The following is a 17,269-nucleotide window of genomic DNA, read 5'->3' as shown; positions in this document are numbered from 1 at the left end:
CGGGGCCAACGACATCCCGGACCGGTACCATAGAGAGCCAGCCGCCGCTCACGCCTCACGCTGCAACAAAGATCACTCCATCAATCTCCACTCCGCCAGCCTACGGTAGATATCTCGGCCACCGACGACACACCGCCCGACCACCAGCTCCACGATGGCTTCCAAGAAGGACATGCGCCGCGCCGACCTCAGTACGTGATGCCGCGGAACTTTCCCGCAAGACACGTCCGTCATAGGGGTTCCAACGGTTTAACCTTCCACCTGCAATGCCTCTAGTCACGTGTCTAACGCGCTTTCACCTGCAGTCGTGCCCTACGCCGAGCCAGAGAAGGGCAAGGATGACAACGACATGGCGAGCACGCTCTCGAGCACACTGCCCATGGCTGCCGTGAGTGCCCTCCGCTGTCCCAATCCCACGTTACACGGCTGATATCGTGTCCCAGATCTTCACGCGAAACAAGTAGGCACTACCCAGATACGTGTCTAGCCGTGCCCAATATCAATAACTGACATCACGCGTGCTGCACAGAATGATCGGCTGGTAAGTTCCCTCATCTTGTGCCACGTCCCTTATTGACTCGATGCAGGGTTGCTGTAGTATTCGCTATCCAGTCGTGGCTCGCTGAGACACCCGAGCAGAAGAGAACATCGTCTACACCCGCCTACTTCCAGGTGGGCATGTCCAGTATGTATTACCACTACCTGATGCTTAATCATCAAGCTAACCAAGATACAGTCATGTCGCTTCTAGTTGTAAGTTTGGCCCCCGGACCTGACTCTGACTGTGACTGGTTCCTCTTATTGATGCTGTGCTACAGAGTTACTCGTCCATGTTCCTTCCGCCCCCGCCGGTCAGGCCTGGGCAAGCATCTGGAACGGAAGCGTTCCCTGCTGCTCCGCCATCGTAGGCTGCCGTGCGAGAAAATGGTGTGTAGCTGGTAGTCAGGTAGCCACTGTACCATGTAATTGTATAATTCGACATCCTCACCGAGCAAGCGACGATACTTGTCGGCTAGCTCGTAATGCCCATATCACTTGCTCGCCCCATGTGTCACCATGTCATCCTCGTCCCTTTTCATTCGCGCCTTACGCTCGCCATACCGATCAGCTTTGAAACGGCGAGCACCACCCAGCACCCTTCGCCATGCACAGACCACGGCGGGGCTCGCCTTCCTCTCCCGCCGCATTCCCCACCTCTTTCTCTCAGCCTGCTCGACCCTCCAAACACACACTTGCAGCCTCCCGACTTGTGCACCACCACGACCAAACCACCCAAACTCCACTCTCAGCACACGCAAGTAACTCGCCCGCTACCCACGGCAGTCACACCCCAACAACCCCCCACCTACACGCGCGCTCACCGACTGTCGTATGTCCATCGAGAACCTTAAGACCTTCGGTAAGACGTCACACCTGAAGCGCATGCGAGGCAGCTACTGACCAAGTGTTTGCAGACCCGTTCGCGGAAGCGGATGAAGATACCGGCCAGGTCAAGCAGACTCAGCAGGACTACATTCATATTCGTATCCAACGTACGTCCCTCACCGCCCTTGCACACTGATGCAAAGTCCTCACCACGCACCCAACCCACTTGCGCACTTGCCAACATGTCCCCAAAGGCTCACGCGTGTTGTGTGACATTTTCTAAAGATCCCCCGGCTAACACAACACAGAGCGCAATGGCCGCAAGACCCTGACGACCGTCCAAGGTCTTCCTAAGAAGTTTGACCAGAAGAAGATCCTCAAAGTGATCAAAAAGAAGTTTGCCTGCAATGGCACCATCGTAAGCGACGCCGAGATGGGCGAAGTCGTCCAGCTCCAAGGCGATCAGCGCAAAGACGTCCAGGACTTCTTGACCGACAAGAAGGAGGGACTCGGTCTCGATGCTAAGACGATCAAGGTGAGTCACACAGCAGCATGAGTTTCGTATCAAGACACCAACTGACAATAAATCAGGTCCACGGTTTCTAGTCTTCTATGACTGCTGCCTTGTGCCTCTTCGTTATGCCGGCTTCCTTCGTCTGCAGCACGGCTAAAGCGGCACAGCTTTTCGTAAGCTTGAGTCATACGCCCTGATTCAAGTATGAAGAGAAGGACGGATTTCGAGGTCGAATCGAGCATGTGCGCGACAGTAGAATGCTGGGCGCCGAACGATTGCATGTATCTGGGTTGTCGTTATTGCTACTAGCAACTAGAGCTCAAATGACATGACTATCCTCTATCCACCGCACTTCTTCAGTGAACACTTTTCCTGTATGATACACACAACGTGATGTCAAGTTTATTCACACTTGCAACTTCGATGTCGCGTCCCCATACCACGTATGATTACACCTGAAGTTTCTGGAGCGCGACCACACGCTCTCATCACATCCATCATATATACAAATATGGTTACAGTCTCTCTTTCGTTTCTCGTTCTCTCCCACACCACGGGTGTCGAAATTAAGCAGGGCCAAGCTGTGTATCCAACATCTTAGCCCAATACTTCTCGTCGCTCGCAACCACACTCGGCGTCGACTCCTTGGCAAAGCCCCAAACCTTCCAATCCTCCTCTACCCCTCTGACAACCCTCTTCTGCAATACGAGATACTCCACCACTGTCTTGGGCACTCCATTATCCGCATACTTGTCGCCGCTCTTGACAATCTGGTTCACATTCTCACCCTCGTCCTCTAGTTTCTGGATCCGTTGGCGGGCCTTTTCAGCTCGTTGGCGTACGGAATCCGGGACCCAGGGGAGAGGAGGAGCGACAGCGCGTGGCGAAGAGGATGGCTTTGCAGATCTAGACGAAGAAGAAGCGGATTTAGACGAAGAAGAATCGGATCGTTTGAGCGACTGAACGGATTCGATTCGTACAACGACTTGTCTGTAAGCTGAATCTGGTTGTTCTTCGCCCAGAGGTGCGGCGCGGTGCGAGACTACGCGCATGGATTTGACTTTGTGGAGGTGCCAGGACATGTTGAGTTTGCCTCCGCGGGCGGCGACACGCTGTTTGAGCTTCTTGACGAGGGGAGGTAGGCATATTTGCTCGAGGGGGCCTATGTTGCCTCTGTTGGATTTGTTAGTCCGTCGTGTATATATGGGGCATTATCGGGACTGGAGGGAAAGTGCAGAGACGTACTTGGCAAAGCATTGCTGGATTCGCTTGTAGTGTCTCTGCGCTAGGACTTTGTATTGTGTGTTGTTGAATGGATCGACGGGTAGGTATTTTGTCCAGCCGGATTTTTGAATGCACGCGCGGTAATAGTATCGTCTGGGTAATCATGTCAGCTCTCAACATCAAAGTTCCTGTGCAGCTCCCCAACCAAGTCTGAACCTGTTGCCCCTCTATTCCCTTCGCTGAGGCTCTCACTCAGGATTCAGCCCAAAGAAAGTCCAACTTACGAATAAAGAGCCGTTGCCTTGTGCTTGACCATGTTCCAGTAATATCCCATGACTTCTCTAACATGGTCTGTCTCTTCCCACACGTCCTTAAAAGATGCTCTCACAATTGTATTCTGCAAGATACCAATATCCTCCGCCATGGCATCTGCATCCCGTTGCGCACGGTCAAAGTTGACCTTCGGGGAAGGCGCAACTTGGGCCTCAGCAGCAGATCTTGTTTGCGCCTTGTCCTGGCCGAATTGGCTACGCTTGTTCGGGCGTGAGGGAGTGCTGGAGAAAGTACGGCGAGATGATGGATGGGTTATGGCGGGTTGGGCGGAGCGGAGGAGGATTTGGTGGCGTTGAAAGAGGCATTGCCGTTGCAGCGCTGGTATTCGTATACTCCGAAGCGGTAGTTGTGAAGACATCGTGGGCGGGACTTGTGCTCGGGGCGAGCGTCGGGCGTTCGCGATGAGGATGTTCAATATGTCAAAGTCGATGTTCGGGCGGGAAGTCCGCGCTAGTGAGGCACATAGTACGATTGGCCCTGCGCTGGTGCCTTTTGAAACTACGTATTTACTGCAAGCCGCAGATTGGAAGAAGAACAATAATGTGCAATGCAACATGTTCGTTGTAATTACAAGAGATATTCTTCCAGAGAAGAGCTGCGCACGTTTGCTACTGGTCTCAAATGTCTACCACAAACCGTATCCACAGATTTCATGTCGTCGTATATGCTCCCGTGTAACCAACATTATACAAGTACATGCTCAATCAGAGCTGAGTGGTGATACAAGACGCCATATATGCGTCCCAAGGTCCCAACTTTTCATAACGCCGTTTCTATGCATCAAAACCTGTACTCATCTACACCTGTATGCCAAAAACGTCAACTCATCACATGTTACTGCTCTCTCCAAGGAACTTCAGTACACCTTCGTAGGTACCGAACATAATAGCGGCACTGGGTACCACACGGAACATGTGAGGCACCAGACCGCCGTAGAGCGCCGCCATGCCTTCTTCTTTCCAGATCAATCGGAAGCATTGAACGAGGCCTGTGTACTTCTGTCGGCCGTCTTCCATTGGTGCCTGCCTTAGACGTGTTCGGACGACCTCATGTGGATATGTGATGAGCGCAGCGACGAACTTGGCTGATCCGGCAGCCGTCAATTTGCCAGTCCACGCCACAGTCTGGTCCCAAACAGTTGGTGGTTTTCCGCTAGCGATGACACGTTCTTCTCTCCGTGCCAGCGATAGCTTCATCTGCTCGTACAGCATCCATTGCAATGTGCTCTCAGTAACACCCAGGTAACTGGCAGTCAATCCGCGATACAGACCGCGAACACCCTCTTTCCGTACAGTTTGCATGGTGCAGTCGAATGCGTTCTTGTATTGGCGCCCGCGGCCATCCGCGTGTGTGTTCTTGTCAAGTTGCAATCTCGTCTTGACAAGCCAAATGGGGTTGGTGGCGGTTCCAGTCACAATACCGGCGGCAGCCGCACTGCAGAGATGCACCCATGCTGCCTCCTGGCCATTGTTGAAGTGTGTGCTGATCAGCCGCTTGCCGTTTCCATATGCGAAGAAGTTGATTGCGCGTGCGGGGACTACGCCGATAAGATTGGGACCCAACCCTTTGAAAAGTGCCCGCCATCCCTCTGCCTTGGGAACCTGCCATAATATCTCTCCAGTTTCTCGGATGTGGAGGAGCGAGCTGCGACCGAAGGACATGGTTTCGATTGGGGGTAGGCCACGGGCGGAACGCATTGCGGCGAGATGCTGTTGGTAGAAAGTAGATTGCAGACGAGTCTTCAGGACATCCAGCGGGGCTGTCAAAGTCGCCGAGGCCATGCCACCGAGGCTGCTCAAATGTTAGTCCTAGAGTCATGATCGAGAGTCGGAGGTGATATTACCCTCCAGCGACAAAATGCGCCCATGACTTTCCAGACTTGGGATCTTGTTTCGCTACCGGTGCGCCATCTGGCTGTTTGGGGGGAGTGACTTCTCCCAACTCTCGCGACGACGGGGGGAGGGGCTGCAGCGGTTGGGTTGTGTCGTCTCGAATACTTCGAGGCCTGGAGGCTTCTTGCAGTGTCATCGAGGCAGAGAAGGCGCGTGGCGAAGTATGGCAGTGTGGGTTGAGGGAGGCACGCGCAGATGAATAGTTGGAAGTGTCAGAAACGCCGGGTTAATCGTGTATCATTGGAGGGGTTTGTCTCGTCAGTCAGCAGAGGTGGTGGGATGTATTTGCCCATGCAGCTGTCCCCAGATTTTTGGTATGGTCAACCAAAGCGGCTAGCCTCTGGCGAGACTACCGCGGCGTCATTTGCAGTGCGTCGTGCGCTCATCGAAGTCCAACTGCCATTGCGCCCGCAGCTTTCACGGACTGTCCCTTTAGATTCCCCACACCTTTCACGCCATCATGCGACCAACCTCGGCCTGCCTCGCGCCAGGCTTCCTGAAGCGGAGTCTGGACGAATTCAAGCGCCTCTCCAACTTTGGTGAGCTCTGCAGTTGCATGTGCTGGATGCGCCGCCACTAATCTCCGCAGCACTCAAGCTCGAAGGCATTAGGTCACCGTCCAAGCCCTTCCCTCTGATCCACTTCAACCAGCCTGAGGACCTGGAACGATGCAAGCGCATGAGCGACAAAGACATCGGCGGCTATTCCACCGCGAACTTCGACTACCATCCTGTCACCCAAACCGAGCCCTCACACGTCCGCTTCCACGGTACCATATCCACACAACTACCACACAACCAACCACACATTCAAAGAACAGGCTATGCGGGATGGAGAACACTTGACCGAGGCTCAACTATCTTCGGCAAGTCATTGTGGGACGTGACCATGTACAACTTCCTTGCAATTCAGTTCAAGTCAGACGGTCGCAAGTACTTTGTGAACGTGCAGACCGAGTCCATTGTGCCCACGGATATTCACCAGCATTTGCTGCACTCCAAGACACCTGGCGAGTGGGAGACGATTCTGATAAAGTGGAACGAGTTTGTGCGGACGAACCATGGGCAGGTTGTAGAGCCACAGAGGGAGATGTTGACACAAAAGGTAAGGACAGTGGGTATCTCATTGATAGACCGGATACCCGGACCATACGATCTGAGCATCAGCAAGATTTGGGCAACCAACGCAACTAGCGAGGATGAGTTCTTGAACAGCGCTCCAGTGCCGCAACTGCAGTCTAGTCAAAACGATCTCAAGAACATTACGAGGAAAGACTCTGGATTTGGTGAGGGGTCAAGACAGAAGATTACATAGATGTATATATTGAATACGAACTTGCACAGTCTTTTGCACAACCTCCTGGTAATTCTGCGCTATCGACTTCTATGTAGTATGATTGTTTGGCAACAGCATCCTAGACAGAGCTGTAAATGGGACTATATTTGAGGCGCATGACTTCGCGACAGGTACGCGCTGCGCGCCTCGGCTGTTGACACCCTCCCACGACTTCCAACAAACACTCCATCTTAAACCTTGCAGCCTCGACAAATAGACCAGCTATCGCTTTGCTTGAGTGCAGTGCAGATGTCGCGCGAACCAACACAACAACAGTTTTCGTGTCGCCGATAAGTGCGAATACTCACATCTTCTGCGCCCAACGCTTTGTTCTGCTACGAACTTCAAGCCTCACCCACCAAAGATGGCTACCCCGCGCTACCTCACAGCGCAGAAGATCAGCCTTCTTGTTCTGACTCGTCTTTACTGCAGTTCAAGTCTTCCTTATTCCGCTACGATACCCATACTTTCCTTCATCTTGTCAAACAATCTACCCCCAGCACAATCCAGCGCTCGGCCACAGCGCTCTGCCACTTCCAATCAACAAGATACATCTTTCTCAATCGATGCCTTTGAAGATGTGCTGTCGGAACATGCGTCAAACATGCCGGGCAGAACTCTTCTCGATCTCTTTCTCAAGCACATGTGGGAAATGAACTCCTTCGATGCCCTCCACGCGCTGTTCGACAGTATCCTGGATCTGGTTACTCCACCGCCACCCGGCTCACAAGACGAAGAGTCGCTAGATCGGATCTATCTTTCCAAGACATCTCCTCTTGGAGCGTTCGTCCGTAGGGCACATCTGGAGTTTACAAGGCTACAGTTTGATGATTCGATGAAGCTCTGGTCTTCGTTCATCAGGTACAGGGCCCCAACAGCCCAATGGACAAAGAGGTTGGCTGGCCTCGCGTCAGGTGGCGTGGACATGGTGGTGTCTGAGATGGGCCTGCAAGGTGGCGATGATGTGTATGAGATCGCGTACGGACATCTGGAGGAGGATCAAGAGCAGGGTGCGGGTATGAGTCTGAATGATCTGGACCGGATACTGGATTTCCAACTCGACCGACTTCAGAGATTTGGAGACCGCGTTCCTGACGAGATGAAGGGCCAGCTCCGTAGTATGGTCAGCTCGTCGGGCATAGTGCATCGGCAAGCGCATCTCGTGCAGTTCTTCGATGCCTGGAAAGCAGGAGACTACACGTCTGCGTTTGACAACCTACACCGATACTACGACTATGCCATGCAGACGCGAGAGAAAATTCACTACCAGTATGCGCTGCTACACATGGCTATCCTACAAGCCGACTTTGGCTGTTTTGGTGAAGCAATTGCTACCATCAATGAGACAATCGCCACAGCACGAGAGAATCAGGACATGACTTGCCTGAGCTTCAGTCTTAGCTGGCTGAATCATATGGCAAAGGCCTACCCCAAACAGATGAAGGGTGTTGGTTACATGAGTATGCTGGGAACTGAAAGGGATGCGTTGACATTTCTGAAAACCAAAGCCAAGGAGGCCAGAATGTACAGTCTGCTCAGTGCAACTTTACTAAACGAGGCAAAGTTATCTCTAACAATGGTACGTGGTTCTCCTTCGAATGAATGGATCATCGGAGCTAACATCAATAGGGCGATTCTATACCCCGAGCACTAGAACACATCTACCAGTCCTCACACCTTAACATCAAGGAGAATGTCAACAGTTACGGTAGTCAGATGCTGCTGACAGCGACCCTTTATCAGCGACTCGGCATCCCGCATCTCGCCAACATCCATTGTGATCTTCTTCTCGATTGTTACTCACACTCCTGTCCGATCGAAGAACGTCTCCGTGCTATTGGTCGCCGAGCTTTCGTCATAAGCCAGAGCGGCCGCTATGATGAGGCCATCAAGATGCTCGAAGCTGTCGACCCCTCAGTGTACAAATCACTAAAATTCCATCAATTCCTGGTACTTTGCATTGGTCTTATCAAGCTCAGGAGAGCTATCCGAAGGTAACGTCCTCTCTACATAGATTCAAGTCCCAGTTAACAACTCTAACCTTTGAAGCAGATCCGACTGGTCAACCGCTTCCCATCTGCTTGAGACACTCAAGCCTTCAGCCACACCCTCCATGCCCTCTCTCGACCCGGAACTCTCCTTTCTTCAACACGAAACCTATATCGACTACCTTATTTCCACATCGCAGTTTCCTCTCGCCTACCAATGTATTTCTTCACTTGCTCAATCTCTCAAAGAAGACAACGCAGATGTTCAGCAGCGTATCTCGGTTCTTCTAATGCAAGCAGAGCTGTGGAGAAGAGTGGGTAGACCAGAGAGGGGCTTCAGTGTAGCGCTCCGAGCGGCGAGTGTTAGTTTCAGGACACGACTTGCAAGCTCGCTGTGGACTGCGGTGGGATGTCTAGGTGCAATATTGAATACGTTGGGAGAGTATCGAGAAGCGAAGAGATTGATCGAGGCTGTGTTGCCGCAGGTATGTTGATTTCTCATTTCCAGACACCGTGCAGTTACTTACACTGACGTCTATGATAGGCATTGGAAGGCGCAGATACTATGCTTACAGGCACTCTCTATTCACACCTAGCAGACTCGTGTATGGGCCTTGGTAATCCCGACGCGTCGCCGCCAACTTCTAATACTGGATCCCAACGCCCCTCGACACCCAAAGCAGGCGAGCAAGCATCAAATCGCACTTGTTCTGGCAATATTACCAAAGCGGAACTCTACGTCGATCGGGCGACGGAATGCTTCAAGAAAGCGGCATATTTGGACGGGGAGTGCGATCAGTTGATGAAAAAGGCGATTATTGCAAAGTTGAGGGGTGATGAAAAAGTGGCAGAGGAATGGGCTATGAGACATAACCTCGTTTGGGATGAGGGTTATGGATCGCAAGAGATGTGAGATTGACTACCAGTAGAATTTGTGTCACAGTCAACAATGCAGACACAAAGGAAATGTATTGCTGGTCTACTCTCAGCTTGCGCTCGTTGTGCTATATACACATCCAACCCCACACTTGGTCTAGATGCTGGCTCGACTGTTTCTTGATATCAATGTTTGAAAGCGTGCCGAGTAAGCGTTTACTCGTCCTTCTTGTGGTAGTTGACCTTGTCGTTCCAGAAGAGGGTCTATTTGCATGTCAGTACATATATATGTCATCCTGTGCCAAGGACATGTTACCTTGTCACCGTCTCCCCAGAAGTAGTTCTTGGTACGGATGTTCTGGTACGCGTACTCGGGCCTCTCTGCGCGAGGGTTCTCGTGCTCCTCGTGGGCTACGTGCTCCCAGTGAGCATCCCACCTGACCTTGGCGTTGACACTGGCGACGATGATGCAGGGGATGGCAACGCTATCGTAGAATTAGCATGTTTCCTTGCTCCATCAATTTCTCGTTTCAAGGGGTAATTCCAATGGCGTGGTCTTCCCGCGTGTCTCCCTTCGTCCACAATCCTCCGTCTCTCCCACGTTCCCCCCTCCTCTGAGTCCACACCCGCCTCAAGTAATCGTGTACTTACTAGAGCGACAACTTGCGCCAGAACTCGCCAGACTCGGCAGCGTGCTGAGCAATGTGGGCACGCTCGCGGTTGAACTCGTTGTCCTCGGCTCCGGCAAACTGCTTGGGGCTCTCGGAGCTGTAGTTGCGGCGGCCGGCGCGGGCAGGGGCGCGGGCGAGAGCCTGACGAGGCGCGGCACGGGCGAAGGATCGAGCGGCGAACATGGCGACGATTGTCCGGCGTGGTAGAGTGGAGATGGGGTGCAATTGGTGTTGGCGTGAGGTGTGACGGAGGGAGCTCGAATTGACGAAACAGAGGCTTGGCGGATGGGCTGATGCGGAGTTTCCCGATTGCTGTGTTAGCGTGGGCGAGCTCGGTTGCCGGGTAATGTGACGTCGTGTCGGTCGCGCGAAGTCGCGTTCTGTGGCTTGCATGCCCCGATGGGATTCCGTGTGAGTTGAGATTGTGAAGTGATGACGGTCTTCGTTTACATTCGTTGTCGCCCTCCATAGAAATACACGCCACCATGGTTCGCATCACCACCTGGAATGTCAACGGCATTCGCAATCCCTTTGGCTACAAGCCATGGAGTACGAACCGGACATTCAATGCCATGTTCGATATCCTGGAGACGGACATCGTCATCATGCAAGAGCTGAAGATCCAGCGCAAAGATCTGACAGATGACATGGTGCTTGTACCCGGCTGGGACTGTTATTTCAGTCTGCCAAAGCACAAAAAGGGTACTTCCCCATACTACGAGACGCTCGCGCTGCGACCTCCTGCTAACGCGAGTGAGGATACTCGGGCGTTGGTATCTACACGCGCCAGTCCGTATGTGCGCCTGTACGCGCAGAAGAAGGCGTCCTAGGCGCCCTCTGCCCTCCTGGCTCGACGACGTCGTACCGCGACCTCCCAGAATCTGCCAGCATTGGCGGCTACCTCAGCTCATCACAACTCGCCTGCCTCCCTCCCGATCTCGACGCTGATAGTCTCGATTCAGAAGGACGGTGCCTGGTGCTCGAGTTTCCAGCCTTTGTCCTTTTCGGCGTCTATAGTCCAGCGAACAGCAATGGCCTACGAGACGGCTTCCGAATCGGCTTCCTTACAGCGCTAGAGACACGAATACGGAACTTGACGAAGATGGGCAAGAACGTGATACTCACGGGCGATCTCAACGTCTCCAGAGATCTTATCGATACCGCTAGAGCACAGGATAACATGCTGGCAGAGGGAATGACGCATGAGGAATATCTGAGTACGCCGAATCGTCGAATCTTCAATCAGCTGTTGCTAAATGGAGTGGTGCCGGGCCAGCGAGATGAGGGGCGGGAAGAGCCAGTACTATATGATCTATGTCGAGAATTCCACCCCGACCGTGAAGGCATGTTTACCCACTGGGAGCAGAAAATCAATGCTAGACCAGGCAATTTTGGGTCGCGCATCGACTTCATATTGTGCAGTATCGCCATCAAGGACTGGTTCAAGGAGGCGAACATCCAGGAGGGACTCATGGGGTCGGATCATTGCCCGGTGTACGCTGTCACAAAAGACGTGGTGCCAGTGTCACTCGGACCAACAACAGGAGAGGAAGAGGTTAAGGAAGAGGTTCATATCTTGGACTTGATGAATCCAGCAGGCATGTTTAAAGATGGTGTACGACAACGAGAGTACGATACGGTCAATGACGTTCCACCTCTCAGCGGAAAGCTACTAGCTGAGTTTACGAAGAGAAGGAATATCCGAGACATGTTCAGCAAAAAGCCCGCTTTACCGAAATCTACGCCAGCACCGACGCCGACGGCTGTCGACAAGGAAAGTCCACCAAAGACGGATGTTACGTCGTTCACTAGTACGACCGTCGATGAATCGGACAGAGACCTGGAACTAGCGATCGCAGCCTCTATGGCAGACATGTCCTCGTCAGTCAACGGCAACCCCATATCAAGCCAGAGCCCGCTCAAGTCGGCTGAAAAGCGACGCGCTTCAGCATCCGCATCACCCAAGAAGCCAATCAAGAGAGGCAAATCCAGTGCCCCAGCCACTACTACCAAAGTTTCTAAGGGCCAGCAGTCGCTGAAGGGCTTCTTCCAACCGCAGAGTAAACCTACAGATGCAGAGCCACCCAAAGACTCAGTAGCACCTGCCTCTCCGGCTGCAACTAACGATGCACCTAGCCAATCCAGCACGGAAATGCCTCCTCCCCAATCGCCCATACTCTCTGACTCCTTTGACGCCGATCCGCGCGCCTCCCAAGAAGCGTCAAAAGAAGATTGGACAAAACTCTTCTCTAAGAAACCGGTACCGCGGTGCGAACACGGTGAACCTTGCATCTCGATGACGACAAAGAAACCTGGTATGAATCGTGGAAGGCAATTTTGGATGTGCCCTAGACCAATTGGGCCGACAGGGCACAAGGAGGTGGGTACGCAGTGGCGGTGTGGCACGTTCATATGGTGTAGTGATTGGAAGGGTAGCTGATGTCGAGAATGATACATGGACATGAAGGATAAACACTTAAATTTGAGATATGTTGGCATGCGGGTCACGGGAATTCCTGCCAGGAGGGCGATACGAGAACCCTAAGGGCACTTGCAAGGGCCGGAGGTTGCTGTGAGAAGGACAGGCAGAGCCGGAGACACGGATAGGCATCGCGTATATGGTATAAAGATGGGTATGGGGGTCACGTATGGGGCGAAAAGAAATAGGCTGGAAGTCAGACGACTGCTCATTATGTCGTATCAAGGAATTATACATGAATATAGGAAATAGGAAGAACATGTCCAGCCACGCATACTCCACTTTGGTTCTTATTCTTGTCTCCTCACATATATGCATTCTACCCAGACACAGTAAAACTAGAAATGCTGCGATGTGAGCTGTATTGTCCGGTCCTGAGTGGTATTAGGTGGGCGTAGGGAAATGGACATATATCGCCATAAGGCTTCACCAACACCAATACTACATGAAGATGCTCGAGTTAGTGAGATATACTTGCTGAAATTATCATTGAGAGATGTCAGAAGCGTTATCACGCTTGTGGCCATATTGAGGATGATGTGTTACCTGTCACAGAAAACATTCTATTTCAATTGTCATCTTGCAAAATCTTTTCGAACGCTCGCAAATCCTTTTTGATGTCTTTAAAATCATCTTGAGAAACGCTTGCCAGGCTTGACACAATGTTGCGCTGACAATGCTCTGGTCAGCGAACGAACCCCCTTTCTGAGCACCCAACCTAACACCAAGCTATGTTGTATGATCCATAGGTCTCATAAGACTACCTCAGAGTTTCAGAGTATCTGTTAGTATCTTATGAGCGGTTCACGTGCGTATCTGCGCACAGAGATGCTGCTCAACATACCTAGGTATGCGTCGCCTCTGGCAAGTAGCGAGACCATTCAAGGACTCGAGACACTAATGCGCGGCCACAAAGCACTTGATATCAAGATTCATGGCCACAGGGAGATATACATGTAATCTCTTTGCATCTAACAAATCCCTCAGTCTCACGAAGGGCTATTTCGGAATAATCTCAGGGGCAGGGTCAAAAACTCTCCTTGCTTAAACGCCACCGCCATGCAAGCCTATCACATCCTTCCATGCAGCCACATACGTTACCATCACATATCACGTAGACCTCCTTACAGTTCAACACATGTTCAAGTGATCAAGTAGATCAAAGCAAGTAAGCGAGTCACACCACATCACATCACGTCATGATCAAGCAAGGGCAAGCAGGTGAGGGGAAGGTTCGTGAATTTTATCTAGTTTCCATTTGTCTCTTTTGGAGAGTGATATGTTTGCCGGTTGCCAGGCACTTGCGCTGCATAACCGACTGCTATCTAAAGTACATCGTTTGACGAAATATACGTCCAAGGGGTATCTAAAAAGGTCGTTGGGGGAAAGGAAATAGTGACCGTCAACCGCATGGAGGACTTTGGTCAAGAAATCGTATGTTCCATGCCCGTTGTTCCATCATTGAGACCCATAAGCCTCTTCTTGTGGTATCGTGCAGCCGTGTGCACAATGCGGGGTAGTACAGGTCGTGAGTCGTGATCGTGAACGGGGAAAGGGGGAAAGCGCGCTTGATAGTTGGTACTGCTTCGTAGTCTCCCATTGAGAGTCTAGCAGGATCCATCATGAACGAGTGTTCTAGATCGACTGGAACCAAGTTTGTACGAAGGTAGATCAGTGGCAGACAAGAACTTTTGGTTGGGGCGAAACCAAGGGGTGCTATCAAAGCAAGGGAGTTGCCCGATCCGTAGAATAGTTGCAAGGTATGTAGGCGAGTCGAATGCGTTGCCGAATTTAAGTCATCAGCCTCTGGGAACATCGAGAAGCGAGAACTATACGCAATATGTGGACGGGAAATGAGTGACGACGTGTGGAGTTCACTAGTCTCTCAAGAAGCTCGAGTCATTGATGGAATGATGTGCGTGCTCTTGATAGATAATTTATGAAGACACAGTTCAGGTGACGGAGATGTTAAGCGTTGAAAACATCGTCGAAGGTGGGAAGGGTTGCATCCTCGTTGGCGCCGGGGCGGAAAGCATCGAAGTCGCTTTGAAAGAAAGCCGCGTTTGAGACGATGTCGTCCATCTCGCCATGAAGGGTGTCGTCAGAGACAGGTGTAGCGTCGATCAAAGTTGCGCCAGAAGACATGGCTGCATCGTCTTGGAAGTTGGGAATCGGGCTGTCAAAGTAACCGACAAGCTGATCGTAGAATGGAATGGGGTCGTAGTTGACAGCGGCAGGAGTGGGGTAATGGTCAGGCATGTACTCGCCTGCGCGGCCAGGGTCAACCCTATGCGCGTTGAGGATATCTTGTTCAAGGTTTGCCCTCAAGCCAGTAACCTTAGCGAGCTCTCGCTTCGCGCGGCGCTTATTGCGTGCAGTTATGCGACGGTCAGTTGCAGGCGCTACGGCGGGTGTCGCTGCCCCGGCGAGATTACTCTTCTCCGCAGTGGAGGTGACCGAATGTCCGAGGAAAGTTGGTGATGTGGTGTTGACATCAGCGACATAGGTAGATGCGTATCCCATTGACTGAACATAGGCAATAATGTCTTGAACAGATAGCGCAGTGTCCGAAAGTCCAGCACCGACGCAGGCAGACCTGGAAGAGCCATCATGGGAGATCGTGGGATCGCCCTCTTCGTTGATTGAGACAGACCATCCAAGAACCGCAAGGTATGACTCTGGCGCAGGCATGTTGAGGTGAGGGCAGATGAGTGAGAAGAACTGGTCAAGCGGAGCTCTGTCCTTGCCGATTTGGTCGCGAATGGCGGACCAGGCTTTCGTCATCAACGACCATAGTGACTTGTTTGGATCGGTCTCCCATAGGAGTCCGATGAGGTTGGAGAGCTTCTTCATGGGCCATGACTTGAAATGAGGGATTGAGATGTAGTAACCTGTAAAGGTCAATTGATTTCGCTGCGGTGGGGAGTAGTGTACTTACACCGAAATCCAACAAAGGCATTAAGAGCTTTCTTAGCTTTCTCTGGGGCAACGAAGCGATGGCGACCGCTCATGACTTGGGGAGCAAGCAGCAGCAGCCTCGCTGTAAGCGCAGCCTGTGCTGCGGGCTCTGGTATCAAACGGAACAACTGAACCATCTGCTTGCCACTGCGAGTTTGGAGAAATCTGTCGACCTCCGCCTCAGCAGGGTTGCGCAAGAGCCGTGAAACGAAACCTGCAGTGTCCATGGATGCGTGGGGTACTGTTGTAAGGGTATTGTAAATAAATTATTCAGAAAAGAAAATTGAATGGTTGGTGTTGGTGAGTGATTGAGAGAACAAAGACAGCAGTAGGGGCTTAAGGGCTTGGCGAGACAGGCAGCCGGCCAGAGCGTCAGTGTTCACCTTCACCTCTAGAAGAAGAAAAAAGATCGCAACTTGCGTTGTCTCATTGCCCCACTATATGCAGGTGACAGTCATTAATTGTCTCGAAGAACTCCGGGTCCATGTTCTGGTATGAAGCACTGCCGACCAACATTGGAGCGGCTTCTTACCTTCGTGTCCCGAGCGATACCCACAACAATGATCATGATGACACGCCGTTGGGCCTAGAATCTTGCGTGTTATCTGAGAGACTCCAATCTCTGACTTGACCTTTCCAATCTGCGATGCGTCCGTCACGAACCTTGACCACAACAACCCTGACCTCTCCTCCTTCGACGTAGCATTTGGTGCCTCCGTCACCCTCTCTTAAAGTTTCATCTGCTGCAGCTGTTTGCGAGCCTAACCCACCACCACCCCACAGTCCCTCTCCAACGGGAGAACTTGAGTACGTATCCTCACCACCCTGACCGAAGGTATTGTTGGCTAGGTGCTGGGCTTTGTACCATGTCTCTTCTTCAGAACCAGAAGGTACAAGCTCAGCAATTCCATTGATGGTGGCACTTATACGACTTAGGGACGCAGTGTTCATGCCAAGGAGGAGCTCAGCCAATGATCCAGAACGTGGCGCAGGACCCGATGGTGAGGGTGAACGACCTGACTGGTTTAACGTTGGAGGCCGATGAGATATCCAATCGTGTACCAGAAGAGAAACTACGGTATTCGCCTCGAGATTCTGTGTCTTGCGAGACGTTTTAGGTGTTGTCATGATAATGATGGGAGTTTGAGAATAAGGGGTGTTAGGTAGGTAGGTATAATTCATCAACGAGACATGAGGAATGTTGTCCGAACATGTTGCAAGATGGAGCTGTCCAAGTCTGTTAGAACTGGGCACGTACGTATAGGATGCGCTAGGGATGCGTTGTGAAGATGAAGCACGTGCCTGCATAGCGGATATGACAAACAAGACTTGATTGCATAGGTCTCAGAGGAATTAAACAGGCAAACAAAGAAAAGTAGCAGTATGCAGAGATGAGACATGGCGTTGAAAGTAATTTCCAAGATGGGAACATGAAGATGAGATGAATGTCTTTGGAGAGGACTCACAAAGCGGGCGTTCTGGAGGCAGGTAACCACCTCATCTGGCAAGCCGTTGGACATTGCGAAGGTGAGCAATGGATGGACGGCAGTGGTAAATGAAGAAAAGGGCGCTGCCAGAGGTCGACAGTGCTGCAGTGCTTGATGGGTCGCGTGTAGATGGTAGGCAGAACTTGA

At 51.9% G+C, this 17,269-nt stretch overlaps 10 protein-coding genes across 10 annotated transcripts; 5 read left to right on the top strand and 5 right to left on the bottom strand.

Moving 5' to 3' along the window:
* Positions 1-154: 154 nt before the first annotated feature.
* CC77DRAFT_1055886 (hypothetical protein) lies at positions 155-908 on the top strand (the record flags this gene model as incomplete). Its single annotated transcript, XM_018527860.1, has 7 exons — positions 155-191; positions 306-388; positions 444-460; positions 530-541; positions 588-685; positions 737-753; positions 819-908. 7 exons carry the CDS (start codon positions 155-157, stop codon positions 906-908), a joined length of 354 nt encoding a protein of 117 aa, XP_018391181.1.
* A 463-nt stretch (positions 909-1,371) lies between these two features.
* CC77DRAFT_1055885 (eukaryotic translation initiation factor SUI1) lies at positions 1,372-1,971 on the top strand (the record flags this gene model as incomplete). The annotated part of the gene is made up of 4 exons (XM_018527859.1): positions 1,372-1,399; positions 1,455-1,532; positions 1,674-1,900; positions 1,957-1,971. 4 exons carry the CDS (start codon positions 1,372-1,374, stop codon positions 1,969-1,971), a joined length of 348 nt encoding a protein of 115 aa, XP_018391180.1.
* A 151-nt stretch (positions 1,972-2,122) lies between these two features.
* Positions 2,123-3,861, bottom strand: CC77DRAFT_1015131 (hypothetical protein). The gene is made up of 3 exons (XM_018523965.1): positions 3,388-3,861; positions 3,125-3,256; positions 2,123-3,052 (listed from the first exon to the last, which is right to left on the bottom strand). Exons 1-3 carry the CDS (start codon positions 3,792-3,794, stop codon positions 2,446-2,448), a joined length of 1,146 nt encoding a protein of 381 aa, XP_018391179.1. The 5' UTR covers positions 3,795-3,861; the 3' UTR covers positions 2,123-2,445.
* Positions 3,862-3,920: 59 nt separating this feature from the next.
* CC77DRAFT_1089741 (mitochondrial carrier) lies at positions 3,921-5,686 on the bottom strand. The gene is made up of 2 exons (XM_018529488.1): positions 5,280-5,686; positions 3,921-5,227 (listed from the first exon to the last, which is right to left on the bottom strand). Exons 1-2 carry the CDS (start codon positions 5,462-5,464, stop codon positions 4,264-4,266), a joined length of 1,149 nt encoding a protein of 382 aa, XP_018391178.1. The 5' UTR covers positions 5,465-5,686; the 3' UTR covers positions 3,921-4,263.
* On the top strand, positions 5,667-6,642 carry CC77DRAFT_1089740 (complex I intermediate-associated protein 30, mitochondrial precursor; the record flags this gene model as incomplete). The annotated part of the gene is made up of 2 exons (XM_018529487.1): positions 5,667-5,867; positions 5,918-6,642. Exons 1-2 carry the CDS (start codon positions 5,789-5,791, stop codon positions 6,640-6,642), a joined length of 804 nt encoding a protein of 267 aa, XP_018391177.1. The 5' UTR covers positions 5,667-5,788.
* A 187-nt stretch (positions 6,643-6,829) lies between these two features.
* On the top strand, positions 6,830-9,746 carry CC77DRAFT_1015129 (hypothetical protein). The gene is made up of 4 exons (XM_018523964.1): positions 6,830-8,242; positions 8,293-8,657; positions 8,716-9,136; positions 9,196-9,746. The coding sequence occupies exons 1-4, from the start codon at positions 7,028-7,030 to the stop codon at positions 9,562-9,564; spliced, it is 2,370 nt and encodes a 789-aa protein (XP_018391176.1). The 5' UTR covers positions 6,830-7,027; the 3' UTR covers positions 9,565-9,746.
* Positions 9,557-10,381, bottom strand: CC77DRAFT_977938 (COX6A-domain-containing protein; the record flags this gene model as incomplete). Its single annotated transcript, XM_018535988.1, has 3 exons — positions 9,557-9,791; positions 9,844-10,012; positions 10,179-10,381. The coding sequence occupies 3 exons, from the start codon at positions 10,379-10,381 to the stop codon at positions 9,744-9,746; spliced, it is 420 nt and encodes a 139-aa protein (XP_018391175.1). The 3' UTR covers positions 9,557-9,743.
* A 182-nt stretch (positions 10,382-10,563) lies between these two features.
* Positions 10,564-12,946, top strand: CC77DRAFT_951750 (DNase I-like protein). Its single transcript, XM_018535397.1, has 2 exons — positions 10,564-10,900; positions 10,957-12,946. The coding sequence occupies exons 1-2, from the start codon at positions 10,684-10,686 to the stop codon at positions 12,636-12,638; spliced, it is 1,899 nt and encodes a 632-aa protein (XP_018391174.1). The 5' UTR covers positions 10,564-10,683; the 3' UTR covers positions 12,639-12,946.
* Positions 12,947-14,332: 1,386 nt separating this feature from the next.
* Positions 14,333-16,171, bottom strand: CC77DRAFT_5302 (mating type protein MAT1-1-1). Its single transcript, XM_018532038.1, has 2 exons — positions 15,616-16,171; positions 14,333-15,568 (listed from the first exon to the last, which is right to left on the bottom strand). The coding sequence occupies exons 1-2, from the start codon at positions 15,860-15,862 to the stop codon at positions 14,646-14,648; spliced, it is 1,170 nt and encodes a 389-aa protein (XP_018391173.1). The 5' UTR covers positions 15,863-16,171; the 3' UTR covers positions 14,333-14,645.
* Positions 15,925-17,266, bottom strand: CC77DRAFT_1015126 (pyridoxamine phosphate oxidase-like protein). Its single transcript, XM_018523963.1, has 2 exons — positions 17,102-17,266; positions 15,925-16,862 (listed from the first exon to the last, which is right to left on the bottom strand). Exons 1-2 carry the CDS (start codon positions 17,153-17,155, stop codon positions 16,200-16,202), a joined length of 717 nt encoding a protein of 238 aa, XP_018391172.1. The 5' UTR covers positions 17,156-17,266; the 3' UTR covers positions 15,925-16,199.
* Positions 17,267-17,269: the final 3 nt, after the last annotated feature.

This window comes from Alternaria alternata (genome assembly GCF_001642055.1).
Source record: "Alternaria alternata strain SRC1lrK2f unplaced genomic scaffold CC77scaffold_1, whole genome shotgun sequence".
NCBI lineage: Eukaryota > Fungi > Ascomycota > Dothideomycetes > Pleosporales > Pleosporaceae > Alternaria > Alternaria alternata.
This window is presented reverse-complemented; position numbering and strand designations above follow the sequence as displayed.